This window comes from Plasmodium gallinaceum, assembly GCF_900005855.1.
Source record: "Plasmodium gallinaceum strain 8A genome assembly, contig: PGAL8A_v1_87, whole genome shotgun sequence".
Lineage (NCBI taxonomy): Eukaryota > Apicomplexa > Aconoidasida > Haemosporida > Plasmodiidae > Plasmodium > Plasmodium gallinaceum.
The window spans coordinates 1-19,186 of record NW_021628251.1 but is presented as its reverse complement, the minus strand read 5'-3'; the positions used below and the strand labels follow the sequence as shown (position 1 = coordinate 19,186).

Here is a 19,186-nt window from a genome sequence, read left to right as displayed (position 1 = left end):
ATGTATATATATATATATATATATATATATATATATAATTTATAATTTTTCAAATAAAAGTGTAATTATTTTATATTTTTATTATTCAAACTTCTTCAACTGATTTTTAAGAAAAATTTATTTAATTTAATAAAAATATGATTTTATTTAAAGTTAAATGCCCAATATATGATAATTTGTTCTCGTATGTAATAATTTTAATACTTTAAATTAAATAATTCTCTATCAGAAAAAATTATCTGAAAAACTAAAATTTAAATAATTAAAAGTTTAAAGTATAAATTGTAGAAAAAATAATAATTCTCATAAGAATAAGCTTTTTTTTTTTTTTTTTTTATTTATTTTAGTTATGAGAAATATTTTTTAGCTACTATATATGTATATGTACTATTCTTTATCTTAAGTCGTATTGGAAGTTCCCTAATATAACAGTTAATAATCTATTTTATTGATCAATACATATTAAAGATATTTTACTATTTAATCTACCTGAAAAAAAAATTAATTTTAAAATTAGAATTTTTCATAAATTATAAGTTTAAAGATTTTAAAAACATAATTTTTATGTTTTATGTTAATGTAATCAAAAATTAAGTATTTTGATTATATAAAATTATATAGAAGAAAACAAAAATAACGAAAAATGAATTAATTATATATTGTATTCATTTCGGTTTTTCTTTTTTTTTTTGTCGTTTTTTTTTATATTTATCCTTTCTTAGAAATTATGTTTTGGGGTTCATTTATTGGTTTGATAATCAACTATTTAGTAGCTTTAGGTAAATATTTTAAATAAATATATTTGTAAGGAGCATATAGATAATTTCTATTTAATATAATACTTAATGTGAAATAATTATTTTATTTAGTATAACTATTAAATCTTAACTGTGAAATGCATTTTTAACTTCATATATTTAATTATTATTTTAAATTTTAATTACCAAATAGTAGCTTAAAAAAAATAAATTCTTAAAAAAACTCTAAATTGTTCAATGATAATAATTAATAATATTACTTAAAAAAATCTTTTACAAAAATATCATAAAGTTATAAAAGGTTTTACACATTTTTTTCCTTTTACCTACCATAAAAAAAGTATAGTTATAGGAAAAAAAATTTCCTTCAATACAGTACATAAATTCACTATAATAAAAATGCATCATAAAAAAATATATACATTTTAAAAAATGCTTATCATGCATAATTAAGTACACATATATTTTAGATTTGTGTCTTTTTAAATATTCAAGAAGGCAGACCATACTTTTTATAGATTATTATTATATATTTGTTCAATATTTTAAAATATTTTTTTAAAAAGAATCATAATTAATGAGCCGCAAATACTTTAAATATATGACTTATAAAAAATATTTTATAAAAATTAAAAAAAAATAATTTACTTTTGAATTTTAAGGATAATTACTTAAAATTTGCACTTTACATCTATATAATGTATTAATAAGAAATATTTTTTGTTAGTTATAGTTAACAAAGGGAAATATAAGAATAAAAAATATATGTAGGGAAAATACATAGATAGCCATAGGAAAGGTAGCAAAAAAAAAAAAAAATATTTATTTCTTTTTTGTATATTTTTATAAGTTATAAATATATAAAAAAAAGTATTTTTTTCTCATGAAAGATTTGATTGTTGAGAATTTGAAAAATAATTGTTGGAGATAGCATATTTCTTGAAAAATTAATTTTATTTGTTATTTTTAAGAAACATCTATAAACAGTAACAATATTTTCGTGTTTATTATATATACATAATTAAATTTACTCTTTAATAATTACTTATTTTTGTTAAAGCTATAAATTCGAATTGTCAAATATCACTTACAACACTACAAGTAAAATATATTTAAGTAGATAATTAATGAGAGTTTAAATTTTTAATAAAAATATAGCATTTTCATTAAAAAAAAAAAAAAATATGCCTATTGAGAACAATAAATAATCAATGAAGTAGATTACATAGATATAGTTTAATGTTTTATAGAATTTAAAATTATACATAAACTCATTAAATTATCAGAGGGAACTCTATATATTCTTTATTAGTCTTTTGTTTAATAATCTAGAAAAGTCATTGAAGAGGTAATAAATAAATTATACATATAAAACTTGCATATGATTTATTACAAATTGATAGAGCATCTTCAAAAAAATAGTATATAACAACTACTTAAATAAGGAGAAGTGTTATAATATGGAAATTTACTAATATTAACAATAAGAATAATAAAATATTGAATTTATTAAATATACACAAAGAGGTTTCTATAAAAAAAAAATTCATTATATACCTTAAAAAAAAGTTTTTTTTATAAAGGAAATTTATTACTAATTTTTCTTTTTTAAATACACGAATTCTAATGAAAATTAATGAAAGAAATAAACATTATTATTACGTTGAAAATTTTTCATTTAGATAATTATTTAGTTTACTTCCAATATAAACTCAACAGTTTTACTTTTAACTTTATAACAACTTTATAAAACTTCGAAAAAGTAAATAATACTCCTATTTACAATAAGGGTAGAAAAGTAAATATATAATCATTTAATATAAATATATAAAAAAGAAAAATTTTTTTTTGAATAATTAGTTTATGTATTTTAGTAGCGATTCATTAGTTGTATTTTGTTTAATTTTGAAATTAATTCAGAAATTAAAATTTTAGTTAAATATTACACATATGCACACTCTATAAAATTAACACAAGAAAAAAAATGTACAAGATAATAAAATATATAATTAGTAAAAGCATTATAATTTAATATTTTTATATTTTTATATTTCATCCTATAAAAATAGTTCATTATTTAATTAACTATTTACAATAGATTTATTAAAAATAAATTTTAAATATCATGAAAAAATTAAAAATCAGCCCCACAAAAAAATTACATATTTATGGAAATAGGATAAATATAAATACCTTATGTTGCTGTCGTATTGATATATAATTAAATATCTAAATGTTTATCACTTAAAAATAATATTTGCGTCTAAGCATCTTTTTTTATCTTATTTTTTAATAAAATCGCTAGAATACAAAAAAATGTTTCTAATTTTTCTGTTAATTATTATATAAAAATGTTTGTATAATAAATATCATTTATTAAAATAATCACTAATATCTAGTATTAAAAATATATTTTTGCTGTGATAAGAATGATGATAAGACAAAATCAATTTTTTTTTTATGAATATAAAGTATACGTGTGCAATATATATATTAAAATACTTACACTAAAGTTTACAATTCCATGGATTGAGTACATTAAGAAAGAAAATTTAAGCTACATTTTTTGTTTGTTTGTATGTGCATGTAAAAAAGAGAAATTATACAAATATGTATATCTTATTAATAATTTTTTTTTTTTGAGGTTCTAACAATGCATAAAAAAATTTTCAATTTTATTTATTATAATGTAGGGTGATGCAAGTAACAAAGTGTTTAATGTTGATAAGATGTCGATTTATTTATGAAAATATTAATTCAATATTAAAATAAATATAATGTATATATTAACTTATTATTACAAGTTATATTAATATTATAAGATTTATCTTAATAAAATAAATGTATATTTTCCCACTTCTTTTTTAATTTGGTTATTCAATGAATAATAAAATTCTTTCAATGGATAAATTAATAAGTCAAGCAATAAGCTGAAGAAGACATGAAATTTAAATAAACTTATGAAAATAATAGAGATTATTATTATTTATATAAAAGTGAGTAAAATTACTTCTTATAATTTATATAAACAAAAATTTAGCTGGATAAATTATCATGATTATAATTTTCATAAAAATCTTAGTTTTATTTCATAGAATAATTGAAATACGCATCAAAATTTTGAGTATCAATCTTTGTACTATCAAGTTAAAAAAAAAACAGATCTGCATTACTAAAATTAAATTAGTGTATAACAATCAATAGTGTTGTAGATCTTTTGAAATTTTTAATAAGATAAAATATAGATAAAAAATTAGTTATGCATATAATATATTTGAGGAAATGAAAGCATTTAAGCATATATGCAGTAAAAAAACAAGATGAATACAGCAAAAAAGAAAAAAGTATAAAATAAAAAATTTTTTCCATATAATTTTTTTTTTTTTTGCAGAATGTTACATTTTATAGTTTTTTATATATAATTTTCATATGATAATAAGTAAAACTTATTTTTGAATAAATTATGGTTTAATGTAAATCTTTAAACATAATCTTAAATTTTAAAAGTGCTGAGAAAAGTTAAATTTTTATTTAAAATAGGAATGATTGGAAAATTCTAAATTTAACAAAAAAAATAAATTATTTATTATATGTTATATATTATATAATGTAGTTACATTGGGTTATATAATTATCTATAATAATTGATTTATGCTAAATAAATAAGTTGAGATCTCTCTGCATATTCCTTATTTATTTGGTTACATAATAAACTGTATATGCACATGAGGAATATATAATAAATTATATTATAACAAAAAAAAAAATTTTGAGATTTTACTAAATATTGTTTAATTGAAAATATTTGGAAGATATATAATTTTATGTTAACATATAAATCCTAAGAGTTATTTTTATGTAGATGAAGGAAATAACACTCTCATTAAATTTATTGTTTTATAAAATTACTAGTTAAACACATTTATAATAAATATAAAAATTAAATATTATTATCAATTAAAAATAATACTTATAAATAAAAAAATTCTTCATTAGAATTATTTGAAAAAAACATTTTTCTCAATAATATATATATATTATATTAAACATGATTTATTGTTTTTACTTTTTATATTACACAAATATTTTATTATTAAACATATTAACCAATAATTAAAAAAAAAAGAAATTGAAAATTAAATTTTCTTTATCACTATAACACTAATCACATGTAAATATTAAATAAAAAATAATAACAATAAAAATATAATTAATTTATAATTTATTCTCATAGAGAAGCTATTGTCTGTATAATTTTTAAATAAATATATATACTATGAATATATGTATAACTACCATTGTGTATACTTCAGTAGTATTTTAGAAATATAAAAAAAAAAATAATTATTTTTCATTAGTCACACTGTACCATTTAGAGAGATACAATAATATAGTTTTATAATTAACTAATTTTTTTGGATATCCTTATGATACTCATCACCTATGGTTTTCATTATTTTTTATTCTTGTAATGGTCTGATGTAAATGAAAGGATAACATCTTTTTCATAAATATTTAAATGACTTTTAGATTTCAACAATGAAATTGAAGTTGTGAGTTTTTGATTCTTATCAACTATTTAGCTATATTCATTAAGCTGAAATTATAAATATTTCTTGATTTATTGGTTAATAGAAGTGAAATTAATATTTTTTTATTTTCATTAAACGTACTTAAGTATTTACAAAAAAAAATTTTTTTGAACATGCATATTATTAATTCGTATTTAAATAATAAAATTATAATTGAGCTTTCACATGATTTATTAGTTGCCTCTTTAAAAGAGCTTTGCATTTTACCAATCAAGGAAATTAATAAAAATCGTTAAATAAATTGTCATTTTATATAAAATTTATAATTTCTTAATTGAAAATATGTTAAAATTTTTATCATTTTGAATATTTCCATTGTAAGATAAAAGGAACTTAACTATTTTAATAGAAATTTATTTTTTTTTTTACTAAAAGATTTAGCCTTCAATATGAAAACATTTTATTATATAGAAAAACCTTTTCTCTGCAAATTTAAATTAATCAATAAAATAAATTTATTCAGAAGTTATATTATTTTTATTAGATTAGTTTTTTAGTTGATTAATATAATTTATTATGAATTATATATCAGTTAATAATTAGTTACATTATTCAAGAATTATATTTACAAAAAATGAAAATTTTATAAATAATAAACAAATTTATATAATATTATTTTTAAATAAATTGTTAAAAATTTTTTTAAATTCTTTGCATATATAATTCGTTAATTTACATTGTTAATTGAGATGCTTTAAAAGGATTAATAACAATTCTTAATGATCAGCATGAAAATAAAAATAAAGTTAGTTATATTTTTAATTAATGATAGTAGCAAAGGGAAAATATAATTTATTATTATTACTTTTTTAAATAAATAATTCATATAAATTATATGATAAAAATATTAAAAATTAAAGGTAGAGTATAATAAATAAATGCATTAGAAGAGAAAGAAAATTATGTGTACTTGTTAACGAAGTATATTATTCACTCATATATATATATATTGTATTATGCTAAATAAATATGAACAGCAAGATATATGCGAGCATACTACAATTAGATATCTACAATATAAATATCAGAAATAACCAGACAATTTTTTTTAACACAAAATTGATTTTAAAATAAAAATGTATAAATTTTTTTTAACAACATTTTAGAGAAATAATTTTAAAGAAATAAAAAATTTTAATATAATATGATGTTTTATCATAGATATTATGTTTTCACTTTGTGTTTTATATGACTTCTTCACATTTAATTTTTTGCAATCGCATTAATTTGAAACTGCTTCTTCTAATATTCTGAATTCATTATAAATCATTTAACAAGCAATTAACTCATATTTACAAAAATAAGTCAACCACGTACATAGTTAATATAAATAATAAAATATTAAACCATTAAAGAATAAGATATTAAATTAAAGAGAATTTTCATGAAATTAACTAGTACATTTGAATATTTTTTTTTTTTTACGATAATTTAAATTATTTTTTTTTAATGAATAAAAAAAATTTTAAATATTTATTAAGACAACACATTTGAATTAGTTTTATGATATATCCTAATTTTTATTAATTTAAAAGGAAAAAGGTAACTAGAAAACATAATAAAAAAATTAGGGAATAATTGTTAAATAAAATGAAATTTTATTTATTCATGTTTGTTGATTAATAATTTTTAATTCAATTAATAATAAAAAAAAAAAATGAGACATATATTTCAATCATTTTTTGTAGTGAAATTAATTATATTTCTTTATTACATTTTCTTTTTAATTATAGTATTTTTAGTAATTTTAAGTTAAATGGTGGCGTTAATTTTTCATTATATTTGATATATTAATATACATTAAGCATTTTATTCCTTTTTATTTATTTTTTTTTTTTTCGTACTTTTGCAGTTTATCTTAAGTATGAATTAACATAGCAATAATAAAAGTTAATCACATTCAAATAATTTAATTGTTCTTAAAATAAAAACATAATTTAAGTAATTTGAAGGAGGTTTATGCCTTATGACATAATAATGTGTGCAAAAAATTGTGTTGAAATAAGTATTGACTAAAGGATAAATCTAAAATAGAATATATTAATAGTTAAAAAAGGAAGGTTATAATAACAAAAATAAATCCACGAAATTTTATTTAAATTCTTTACTATATCTTTAAATATCACTGCATTTTTTTATATATATTTAAAATTAAAAATAAGCAACTTTATATGTGGGCACATCTTGTGCACATTGAGATGTGGAAATAATTTAAATGAATATTATTTAAAATAAATTAAACATACAACTTCCATTTATATATTCTTATATTTTTGCTTAATTATATTTATACTAATTTTGTTTTTATAATAAAATCACTTAATTTATTTATTTGAATTTATATATTATAATGTTTCTATATATAAAAAATATATTTCTTTAATTTTTAAAAATTGATTAAATATAAAAGTAATAAAATAAATTATGAATACTAAAATAAAACATACCATTTTAGTAAATTGATGCGAACAATTAACTAAATAAATTAAATAGTGCTCAATTTTCTATTGTCAAATTTATTTATGGAAATATATTTAAAATTAATTAATATAGATTTTATATTTTAGAAATTTTTTCAACTTTAATTATATCACTAAATATGTATTTTATAGTATACTTAAATTATACCAAATTAGGACATTTTTAAATGAATTTTTTTTCGCGCATAGGTAAATATATAATTCCTTATAATTTTCTATTTATATTTATTTTCTTAATTACTTTTTAAAAATAAAAAACATTAATTCATATAAGAAAATTTTTCTTATTATATATTACAATAAAAATAAAGAACACTTATTCTTAAAATACATTTTTCCTTTTAAAGATATAACAATAAAAAATGAAATATTATAATATAGTAACGAGTAATTTTCCTAAAGGAGATTCCATTTCTAACAATACAATCACAAGAAAATACAGAAATAATTTTTTTAAATATTCGAATGATACAATGGAGAAAAAAAATTATTTAAATCTAAAGTTTTATAGATTCACCTTTGTATCGTTCATTATATTATCTTACATTTTTCTTCTAGTAAGACACATAAAAATATATGTATTAATTATTTATTATTATAAAATATATGTAAATTACAACTTCACTAATTTATAAGTAGTCTCTAAATTGCTTAGTTTTAATTTTTTTTATTTGCATAGTGTTTATATAAATCGCACAGGAACATACTTATAGAAATACATTCCAATAAGTACTATTCAAGAATATTGAGTCAACAATCAAGGAATCAAGGTAGAATGGGAAATCAAAATGGAATATATCAAAGTGCACTCATTTTTAAAGGTTTACGTGAAAGTTTTTCCAATGAAAAAAGAATGATTCTTTTAGGTATGATTTTTGGTATGAGGAATGAATTGATGCTTTGTCCTTCATTATCAATTTTTCCTCGTTCTTTAAAGCATGACATATGGGGAAAATGGACTGATTATTCAAATACTATTATTAGTATAATTGAAAAAGATGAAAGAGAGGATTTTAACAAAGCAGAAAGGGATGGATATTCAGTTAATGAGTGTATAAGATTAACAAAATTATACATAGCTAAATGGTCTAAAACACGCTTACAATTGAGTGAATCGTATTTTCTATTTTTAAGATATGCCTTAGCTTTATACAAAAAGACATGGTCCTCAGATCGTAATTCACCAAGAGTTAGAAATGGTGAGAATATATTGTTTAAAGGTACATTAGGAATTCCAAATACAGAAACTTTTATACTTCCTAATGGAAAACTAGTTATGGTTACAGATAATTCTATAAATATTACGGAAAACAAAAAAAACATATTTTATAGCCCAACTGTTCAGGAAGAATTACATAATTTAAGGAAATCGTTACAAGTTAAGCAGGAAATATTAAACTAATAGAATGTATCATTTATAGAAGAAAAATATAAATAACATAAAAATGTGTGAAATTTCTTTGAACATTTTTATTGAAGATATTATCCAGACAAAATAACAAAAAGCGCAATTTTATTGTTTCTCTAGAAATCATGTAAGTTTATTGCATTAATTGAAAGAAAAAATAATAAAAGAAGAAATTATTAGATTCACTAGTAATATGAATAGTAATATTGGTAATGAAAAATTACTGAATTTAAGGAAAAAATAAGTGGAAATACATTGATATAAAATTATACTTCAAATGATATATTATACTTATTTCTACGTGTATATTAATACAAATAAATAGTATAACATAATATCTTTTAAAATTTAATATTTAATAATTAACATTTCTTTTGCTTTGTTAAAAAAATAGTTTATTCTTACTTTTTACATTAAAAACTTTTATGTAACAAATACTGACTTCAAACATTTTATATTTTTATGAAAAGTTCGCTTATATTTTATTTTGTAAAAAATTCAATATTTTCTTAAATATTATATACATAACAGTATTCCAAATTCATAAAGTTATACTTTGAAAAATAATTGTCATAATAAAATATATGGATTCGATGTATCTTATACTGTATTATTGACAATTATAATTATAAACTATTTCTTTTTGAATAATTAATAAGGAGAAAAATATATGTGTTATCACATCACGTATTTTAATAATATATATAGATATAATAAAGTGTAAATTATAATTAATTGGTTTATTAATATCCTTCTCAAAAACTTTGATGGAGTATTGTACAGAAGAATTGATAAAAAGCTTGTAAAAGTACATATAATTTTTGCGTAGTTACGAAAATTAAATAGATTCTACAAATTAATAAACTTTATATATATTTTTTACGCTATTGACCATTTAAAACTTTAATAAAAATCACCTTATTTTTAATAAAAATTTAAATTCTTGTTAAAATCATCTATTATGTGTAAAAAACTTTTAATAATATCTTATAAGAATTATTCAACTCTTTGTTTTCATTTCTTTCGAATTCATTGAAATACATAGAAATTAAAATAAAACTCTATTCGTTTTAGATTACTTATTTCTGTAAAAAAGAAAATTAAAAATAAAAAAAAAATGTTAGTGAAAAACTTACAAAAAGGAAATTTTAAAAAAATAATTTTTTTTTTTTTTTTTTAACTAGGGAATATGCATGGTGATTTATTAATGTCTATTTAAATATTTTTACAGTATTTTGAATGGCCAAATTAATAAAGAGCATAGAAAAATCTCTACTTAATTATTAAAATGAATTTCATAATAGAACTATATCTTTATAATAATACATAAATTAAATTTTAAATTCATTACTTACATCTCATTTTATTCAAATATAAAAAAAAAAAAAAAAATAGATATATTAAAAAAAAATATCATTTCTCAAAAAAAATATATAAATCTGATGTATATATGTGTCTAGCATTATATATATACTATAACTTATACATTCAAAAATAAAATAAATATATATATATGTAATTTTTTTTTTTTTTAGTATACCTAAAATAATGCATATATATATATATATAAAATTGTGTTTTAAAAAAAAAAAAATTATTCTTTTTTTTATGCATTCTATTCCTAGAGACATGTTAAGAATATAAATATTTTAATGCACATATTTTTCTCGTAAATTTTTATATTAACAAATTAAGTTAAAATTTTGAACACTCTCTTATATAATTATAAACAAGGTCAATAATAATATTTATTGACAACGTGGCTAATTTTTATTTTTTACACATCTTTTAACAATTATTCCAAGAAGATTTATAATATAAAAAAAAAAAGAATTGATACCACTTACTTTTTTCATATATAAAAATATTCATTGTGTTAAATAACAACAGTGGTAATTAACTAGTTCAATTAACATTCGATATTAATTAATGTAGGTTAATAGTTTTATTAATATTTTAATTTTATAAATATAAAATAAGGAGAGTCTGCACTCCATTTATTAATTTGTTCGTTCATTACTAGCTAGGTCATTGAAAAGGTAATTAATAATTAAAGTGTTTAACAAACATATTAATAAAAAGTATGTAGAGTTTCATCTTCTAATTTAATGAACTTAAATTTAATTCTAATACTTTAAATCATTAAATTGTATTTATAGTTTACTTAATTGTGAATTTAATAACCATAATGAAGATCCTATATTTTTATTTTAAATTTTAAATTTCATTAATCGTCGATTTTTAATTAAATATGTCTTACCATTTTATGAATAATGATTAGGAATTTTAGTTCATTTTATTAGTTTAACAAAAATAATTATTATAGCATAAACCTAATGTTTATATAAACATTATGACTATTAAAATTTCATTATTATAGTATAAAATTTTCTTTGAAAATATCAAAAACAAAATTAATTATTAGGATTCACGACTTTTTTTTTTTATTTAATAATTGCTTAATTAGTCAAGTATGATGTAATAGAAAATTTAAACCTAAAAAGAAACATATTTCAACGAAACTTAATTTATTTGATATGGTTACTTTAGATAATATTGAATCTGTGAAATGGATAACAAAAGATAATTATATAAAGATGTTTATAGATTATTATCCTAGTTTCATGTTAGGATTTAATTAATAAGGATTCCAAGGAAATGGTATTAATAAAGCTTTTATAGAAGCCTTATATACATAAGATAATAAATGAAGAAAAAGATACATTTTTTGGATAAATGATGAGAAATGCAATATTGATATGTAATAAAACACCTCAGGGGGATATAAAAGAAACAACATATTTTACTATATTCGGAATATACTGTATAAATCCTGGTTTTTCAATATTATCTCCTAAAAACCTTTTAGAAATAAGAATAATTTATTTAAACAATAGATGGAAACAAGTGGAAGAAGATTTAAATAAATTGAAAGAGAAACCATTAATATCAACTAGAGATATTAATGCCGGCAATCTTATTTCATATGAGTTATCATATTATGGAGTCAAATGGAAGATTATTGTAGCAATAATTAATATAAATATTATTGATCTTTACCACATAGATTAATTGAAATTGAGCATGAGATACTAATATTTGTACCTATACACTATAGAGGTAAATAGATTCGAATTTCATTTTCTAAAATTAAACTAAGTAATAAGACTAGATGGATGTATGAAATTCAATTAAAAAATTCGATACAAATTACTTAAAAGAATAAGAAATGACTGCATTCATGTATGAATTAGAACTTAAAAACTATTTTAATATTTATAAAAATTATATTATAACATGATATGAGTTGAAAGATAATGGAATCATTGAAATAAATAAAAAGTAAAAAAAAATGACATAGAATTGTAAACAGAGGTTAGGGAGAACAAAATAAAGGGGTGTCATCTTTTTTTATAAAATGGTGAAATATGATATATAAATAATATTACAGAACTAATTTGAATAATATTTAGATGAAAAAATAAAATAAAAATATTTTATATAGTGCATGCTGAATCATGGAGATAATGTACAAGCATAAATGCGTACACTAAAATAACTATTCAGAATGTAAGTAATTAAAGAAAAAATATATATTAGCATTATATATAAGTTCACTAAAAAAACAAATAAATAAACAATTATTTTTATTGTGTGAGTATTTACATTTAAAAAAAAGAAATACTATGTATATGTATATATTTTTGCATATAGCGCTGAGTTTAAAAAAAAATATTGTCATTATATTTTTTTTTTATTGTCAAAAAAAAAAAAAAAGAAAGCATAAAAAGAAGAAATTAATTTTTTTTTTTTGCCGATAATATATGGATTTCTATGGAGTATATATCCTCTTTAGATTAAAATGTAGTATAAAAGAAATTATAATGTTAGTGCTGTGTAAATTAACTATAAATAAAGATATAATTAATTAATAAATAGTATGTTATATTAAATAATTTAAACATTTTAAATTAAAATTAAATTAAGTGGATTTTACTCCACGTGCCCTTTGTTAAATTGTTTGTTTTATACTAACAAAGTCACTTAACAGGAAATTAATAGGAGAATATACGATATATAATTAACTGTGTATATTAAAAAAGTAAAATAAACATTTATAGGTTTTACGTATTACATAATTTTTTTCAGTTCTTCATATGTAAAATAAATAAAAAGTATGATTTTTTTTCTCTCACACTTCATATTTATTTTAAATGGCAAAATTTTAAATTATATTTTATTATTCATCTTTTTTAAGAATATTAAAAATAAATAAATAATAATATGTAATATATTATTATATTTTTTTTCAGTGAATATTGATTTATTTTTAATATATAACAAGTATTTGTTTACAAATTAGCATTGCTTTTATTCTGCGTGTGATTGCTTACTAGAATAACTATACTTATGCATCATTTAACATACTTATATTTATTTTATCCATTAATTAATATATAATTTTATTCGATTTTATTTTTTCTATTTCATTAATATTTAATGTATTTCAGTTAAATTAATATTAATATGTTTTAATATTCATGATTTATACAGGATATTCAGAAAATAATAACTATACATAAACCATTTTTTAGGAATAACAAATGTGTAATTAAAAAAAAAAACGTATGCATCATTAGATAATTAATTCTAAAAATAAAATTGAAAGAAATAATTTTTAAAAAAGTTATAAGTTGATATTTTTTAAGTTTTCCATTGCATTTTTATGCACAAAATTCCTTAATAAGAAATATACAGTTTTACTCTATTTTTCAATAAATATTTAAAATAAAAATTTTTTAAGTTATTTATTTTTTTCTATTTTTTGTAGAATTATGCAAACAAAAAAAAAATAATAATACATAAAATTTTTATTTGCATTTTTTTTTAAATGCAACCTTAGTTGTCTTTAATATATATTAAATAGTTATTGGTTATTAGATCATTATTTTTTCATACGTCTTCTTAATGTATTGACAATTACAATGCCACTAAAATTACATGCACATTATTACTAAAATGTCTTTATTTTTGTTATATATATTTTTATTTATTTTCCTTTATTCTAACATTTTTAGTTCTATTTTTATTTATTGTATAATTTTGTTTTATACATATTTAAAATATTGTTAGTTTATTTTTGCTTAATATAATAATTTTTTTTTTAATTAATGTATTATTTTGTTCTAGATAAAACAAAATTATATTATTTTAAACTTTGGCATTTTTTTATAAATTTTTATTATTTTCGTTCTTAATATATTCAAGAAATTCGTTTACAACAAAATATATATTTTATTATTTAAAAAATTTGTTAATAAAAATAGAAATAAATAATAAACTGGGAAAATAATTAAAAATAATTTTTTTGTGATTGTTTTTGTAATAAAATTTAATAAAATATTTTAGAGAATTTTGAGAAAAAAATATATTTTTTATTATTTAGTGTTTAAATTATACATTTTTTCTTTGTGCATTTTTTCTTTTAATTAATCAAATTTATTTCATGCTTTTACACATATATATATATTATTAAATTTTAGTTTTGTCATTATTATAAAAAAATTATTACATAATATTTATCTATTTCTTAAAATGAAAAACTTAAAAATATTTTATTTTTTTAATATTTTCTTTTTAACGTCTTTACCAATAATATTATTATTTAATACCAATATATTTGAAGGCTTAGGAGAGGAACGATTACAAAGAAAATATCCAAAATTGTGGAATGTAATTGAAAGGAACCTTAGTCAAGCATCTGCGAGTGGAACTAGTACTCAAAGAGATTCAGATGCCATAAGAAAACGTTTAAACGCCATATGCGATTCTCTTCATATGGGATATATGGATATAACTCATTGGTTAACTAAACCAAATGATCCTTTGTTTAGTTCATATGTTAATGATGGTTTAAAAATTGCCGATACAATTTTTCTTCGAGTAAAATCATTATTATCAAATCCTTCATATAACTTAATAAGACATGAAACAGCCAGAGCACAAGAACGCAATGCATTAGTTACTTCATTGGGGCGATCAAGAAGGTCAATACTATATATGATAAAAATTTTTGAAATGGAAAATGAAATAACCAAAGATTTATTGCACATTATGGTTGGAAAAACTCAAAATGAATTAAAAATTTTAATAGAAAATAACGATAGAACATCTGGTGAAATTAAAAGTGAATTATTAAAGAGAAATCTTCATCTTCCAGATGTTCACCTTGAAAGGATGATTCTTCGAATAAATTGGCGCGCTCATGATCTAGCTTTAGAAGGGGGTATTTTAGATGATCCTATTCCTGAACCATTGGATTGTTACCCCAGTGATTTTAGTTCATAATTGATAATTCTTTCAACCAATTTTATGCTTTTTATGAAGAACATATATAACTATAAAGACATCTTTTTTATTACTATTGTTTTTATTTCTTTATTTCATTAAAACATTTAACAAAGAAAAATGCATAAATTATTTTTGAGGTTTATTATGTGACTATAAGGAATATTCCTTATTTTAAAAAATATAATAAATATTTAAATAAATATAAAATGCATAATTATGATAATATCTGTGGTGGTTAAGATAGCACCTGAAGAACTAGCTAAGAATTTAATTACATAGGAATACATATATATATATATAAATATACATACATTAAAAAAAAATTTATCAATTTTTTTTTACTTGTATGTTACATATAATGTTTATAATGTTTTATATTTCAAAAAAAAATTCTTTTAAAATGTGGATTTTGTTGAATTTGTATTTTAACTTTTTTTCATGGAAAAAGGAAGCTTATATAAAAAATTAATAATTTTTATAAGCAAAAACTATCTAATACATAACAAAAAATTTTCATATCGAATATTTAGGTTTTAATAAAAACATGAGAATTTTTTTTTAAATTGTATAAAGATTTATCATAAATTGGTTAGCATGTTAAGAATAGTAAAAATACTGCATTGACATATTTCTAATTAGTAAATGTAAATGTTATAATGAAAAAAAATATTTATTTTATATTATGAAAAGTGGTAATATAAAGGTTATTTGTTTCTAAAGAAAGTTTTTTTTATAAATTATTTTTCTTATTTAAATTTTTAAAATTTAATTTAAAAAAAAAAAATTTAGTTTTACAATTAATTTAAAATAACAAAAAATTAAATTTAAAGATCGAAGGGAAATAAAAAGGTTTTTTTAACTTATAATCTCTACATATTTCTGAGGATACTATTAATAAGTGTAATAAAAAGTTATAAAAAGGATTGTTTTAGTGATAATCGAAATCTTTTATAATAAATACTTGCGTTTAAATAAGAATAAAGGTAATCTTTTATTAATAAAAATAAATATTTTTCATAAAATAAGTATTATATAACGTAATTATGCAATGTTTCGTTATAATAGTATATTTTTATAATATCCAAAATTAGTAAAGACTACAATATATAATCATTAATTTATTTATTTGATGTATGTTTTGTTTATTACTCATTCATTGACTATGCTAATATTGAACAAACAAATAAAGGGAAGGCATAGAAAACTTTATTTTTATTTAAATTAATGTATTTAGAAAATTATTTACTTTTATTAATTATTATAAAATATTAGTTATATTAGTTAATTTTTTTCAATATATAAATTGTTTCATGTTTATCACATTTTTAGTCTTAAATAAAAAAAAAAGTTTTTGTCTTCATTAAAAAAAAAAGAAAATTAATATTTTTTATTTTAAGGCAACGTCACATGCAAAAAAAAAAGAAAAAAAAAAAAATATATATGTATATATATATATATATATGTACATAATATTTTTTTTTTATTGTACTTTTAATGGAAATACATTTTTTTTTTTTAACATACATTTTGAATAGCTATTTTAGTATACGCATTTATGGTTGTACTTTATCATCACGATTCAACATGAACTATATAAAATATTTTTATTTTATTTATTCATCTAAATATTATATAAATAAGGTCTGTTATATTATTCATAGATCTTATTCCATCATTTTAAGAAAAAAAATGATATCCTTTTATTTTGTTCTCCCTGACTTATTTTACAATTCTAAACTTTTTTTGTTTCTTATTATTTATTTTAATATCTCCATTATGATTCAACTCATATGATGTTATAATGTCTTTTTCAAAAATATTAGAATAGTTTTTAAGTTCTAATTCATGTGTAAATTCAGTCATTTCTTATTCTTTTAAGTAATTTGTATTGAATTTTTTAGTTGAATTTCATACATCCCTCTAGTCTTATTAGTTTAATTTTAGAAAATGAAATTCGAATCTCTTTACCTTTATAGTGTATAGGTACAGATATTAGTATCTCATGCTCGATTTCAATTAGTCTATGTGGTAAAGATCAATAATATTTATATTAATTATTGCTACAATAATCTTCCATTTGACTCCATAATATGATAACTCATATGAAATAAGATTGCCAGAATTAATATCTCTAGTTGATATTAATGGTTTCTCTTTCAATTTATTTAAATCTTCTTCCACTTGTTTCCATCTATTGTTTAAATAAATTATTCTTATTTCTAAAAGGTTTTTAGGAGATAATATTGAAAAACCAGGATTTATACAATATATTCCGAACATAGTAAAATATGTTGTTTCTTCTATATCCCCCTGAGATTTTATAAGTTGAGGGTTTCAGGTTTCAGGTTTCAGGTTTAGGGTTCAGGGTTTAGGGTTCAGGTTTAGGGTTCAGGTTTTAGGGTTCAGGGTTCAGGGTTCAGGGTTTAGGGTTCAGGGTTCAGGGTTCAGGGTTTAGGGTTCCGGGTTCAGGGTGATATATCTTAAAAAACTAATTTTTTTTTTATTTTTTTTCGTAAATAAAGAATGCATATTTTTAGAAGTAGTTTCAAATAAATTTTTTATATAAACATAGGATTTATATATTTCATATTTAATAAAATAAAATGTGAATTGTAGTATACTATAAAACTAAATAAAAAAATAAAGAATAAAAAAATGATTACAATTTTAAATTGCTTTAACTTCACACCTTGAATCTTCTATGCATTTTATTTCTCATTTTCTATATGTAATTGTTTTTGCTTTTATTTTATATATTTACATATTTATATTTTTATATAAAATAATAGTTTTAATAGTATTATTTTTATTTTAATTTACATTTACATAACTATTCTTCTATTTTACTTACATACTATTAATATTTATCTTATTTTCATGTTTTTTATTTTTATTTTTTGTAATTATATGCTTGTATGTATATATTTTTCGTTTGAATTATTATTGCATAAGGATAAAAAATATAATATAATATAATATATAATATGTGTAAATATTACTTTTAATTAAACATTTATAATAAAAAAAAAAAAAAAAAAAAAAAAAAATGTAAAAGAAAAAAATTAATACGACAACTTTGTATTTATTTTTTTTAAATACACTTTTATATATCAAACTTATTATTTTCTACTTCTATAAATAAATAAATTTTTCAATTTATTTCATTTTCTATTGTATATTTAATTTAATTTTTTTAATTTTACATTTTTTTTTAAGTTTTATTTTTTAAAGATAAATTATTACTTTATATATTAATTTTTTTTTTTTTTTTCTTTGTATATTTTTATAAGCTTTATTTCTAGTCTTTTAAAATAATATTATTATAAATGTGGTTTTCATTATTACAATAAAATGCTTACTTTTTATTTATTTATTTATTTATTTTTCTTTCTATCTTAAAACATTTAAATAAGAATTAAGGTTTTAATTAAAAAAAAAATATATATATATAATTATACATATATATATATGAATTTCAAAAAAAAAAAAAAAAAAAAAAAATAATCATTTATATATACGTATTATCATAGTTATTTCTATAAAAATAAATAATATATATTATATTCATATTATAATAATGTATATGAAATAATAGTA

General features: G+C 18.0%; 2 protein-coding genes across 2 annotated transcripts, besides 4 other annotated features; both read left to right on the top strand.

Annotated features, from left to right (window-relative positions):
* Positions 1-1,721: 1,721 nt before the first annotated feature.
* Positions 1,722-2,143: a repeat region.
* Positions 2,144-8,192: 6,049 nt separating this feature from the next.
* On the top strand, positions 8,193-9,232 carry PGAL8A_00273300 (Plasmodium exported protein, unknown function; the record flags this gene model as incomplete). Its single annotated transcript, XM_028671720.1, has 2 exons — positions 8,193-8,351; positions 8,510-9,232. The coding sequence occupies 2 exons, from the start codon at positions 8,193-8,195 to the stop codon at positions 9,230-9,232; spliced, it is 882 nt and encodes a 293-aa protein (XP_028528345.1).
* Positions 9,233-11,889: 2,657 nt separating this feature from the next.
* Positions 11,890-12,542: a repeat region.
* Positions 12,543-14,833: 2,291 nt separating this feature from the next.
* On the top strand, positions 14,834-15,586 carry PGAL8A_00273200 (hypothetical protein; the record flags this gene model as incomplete). Its single annotated transcript, XM_028671719.1, has 1 exon — positions 14,834-15,586. One exon carries the CDS (start codon positions 14,834-14,836, stop codon positions 15,584-15,586), a length of 753 nt encoding a protein of 250 aa, XP_028528344.1.
* A 1,657-nt stretch (positions 15,587-17,243) lies between these two features.
* Positions 17,244-17,906: a repeat region.
* Positions 17,907-17,942: 36 nt separating this feature from the next.
* Positions 17,943-18,046: a repeat region.
* Positions 18,047-19,186: the final 1,140 nt, after the last annotated feature.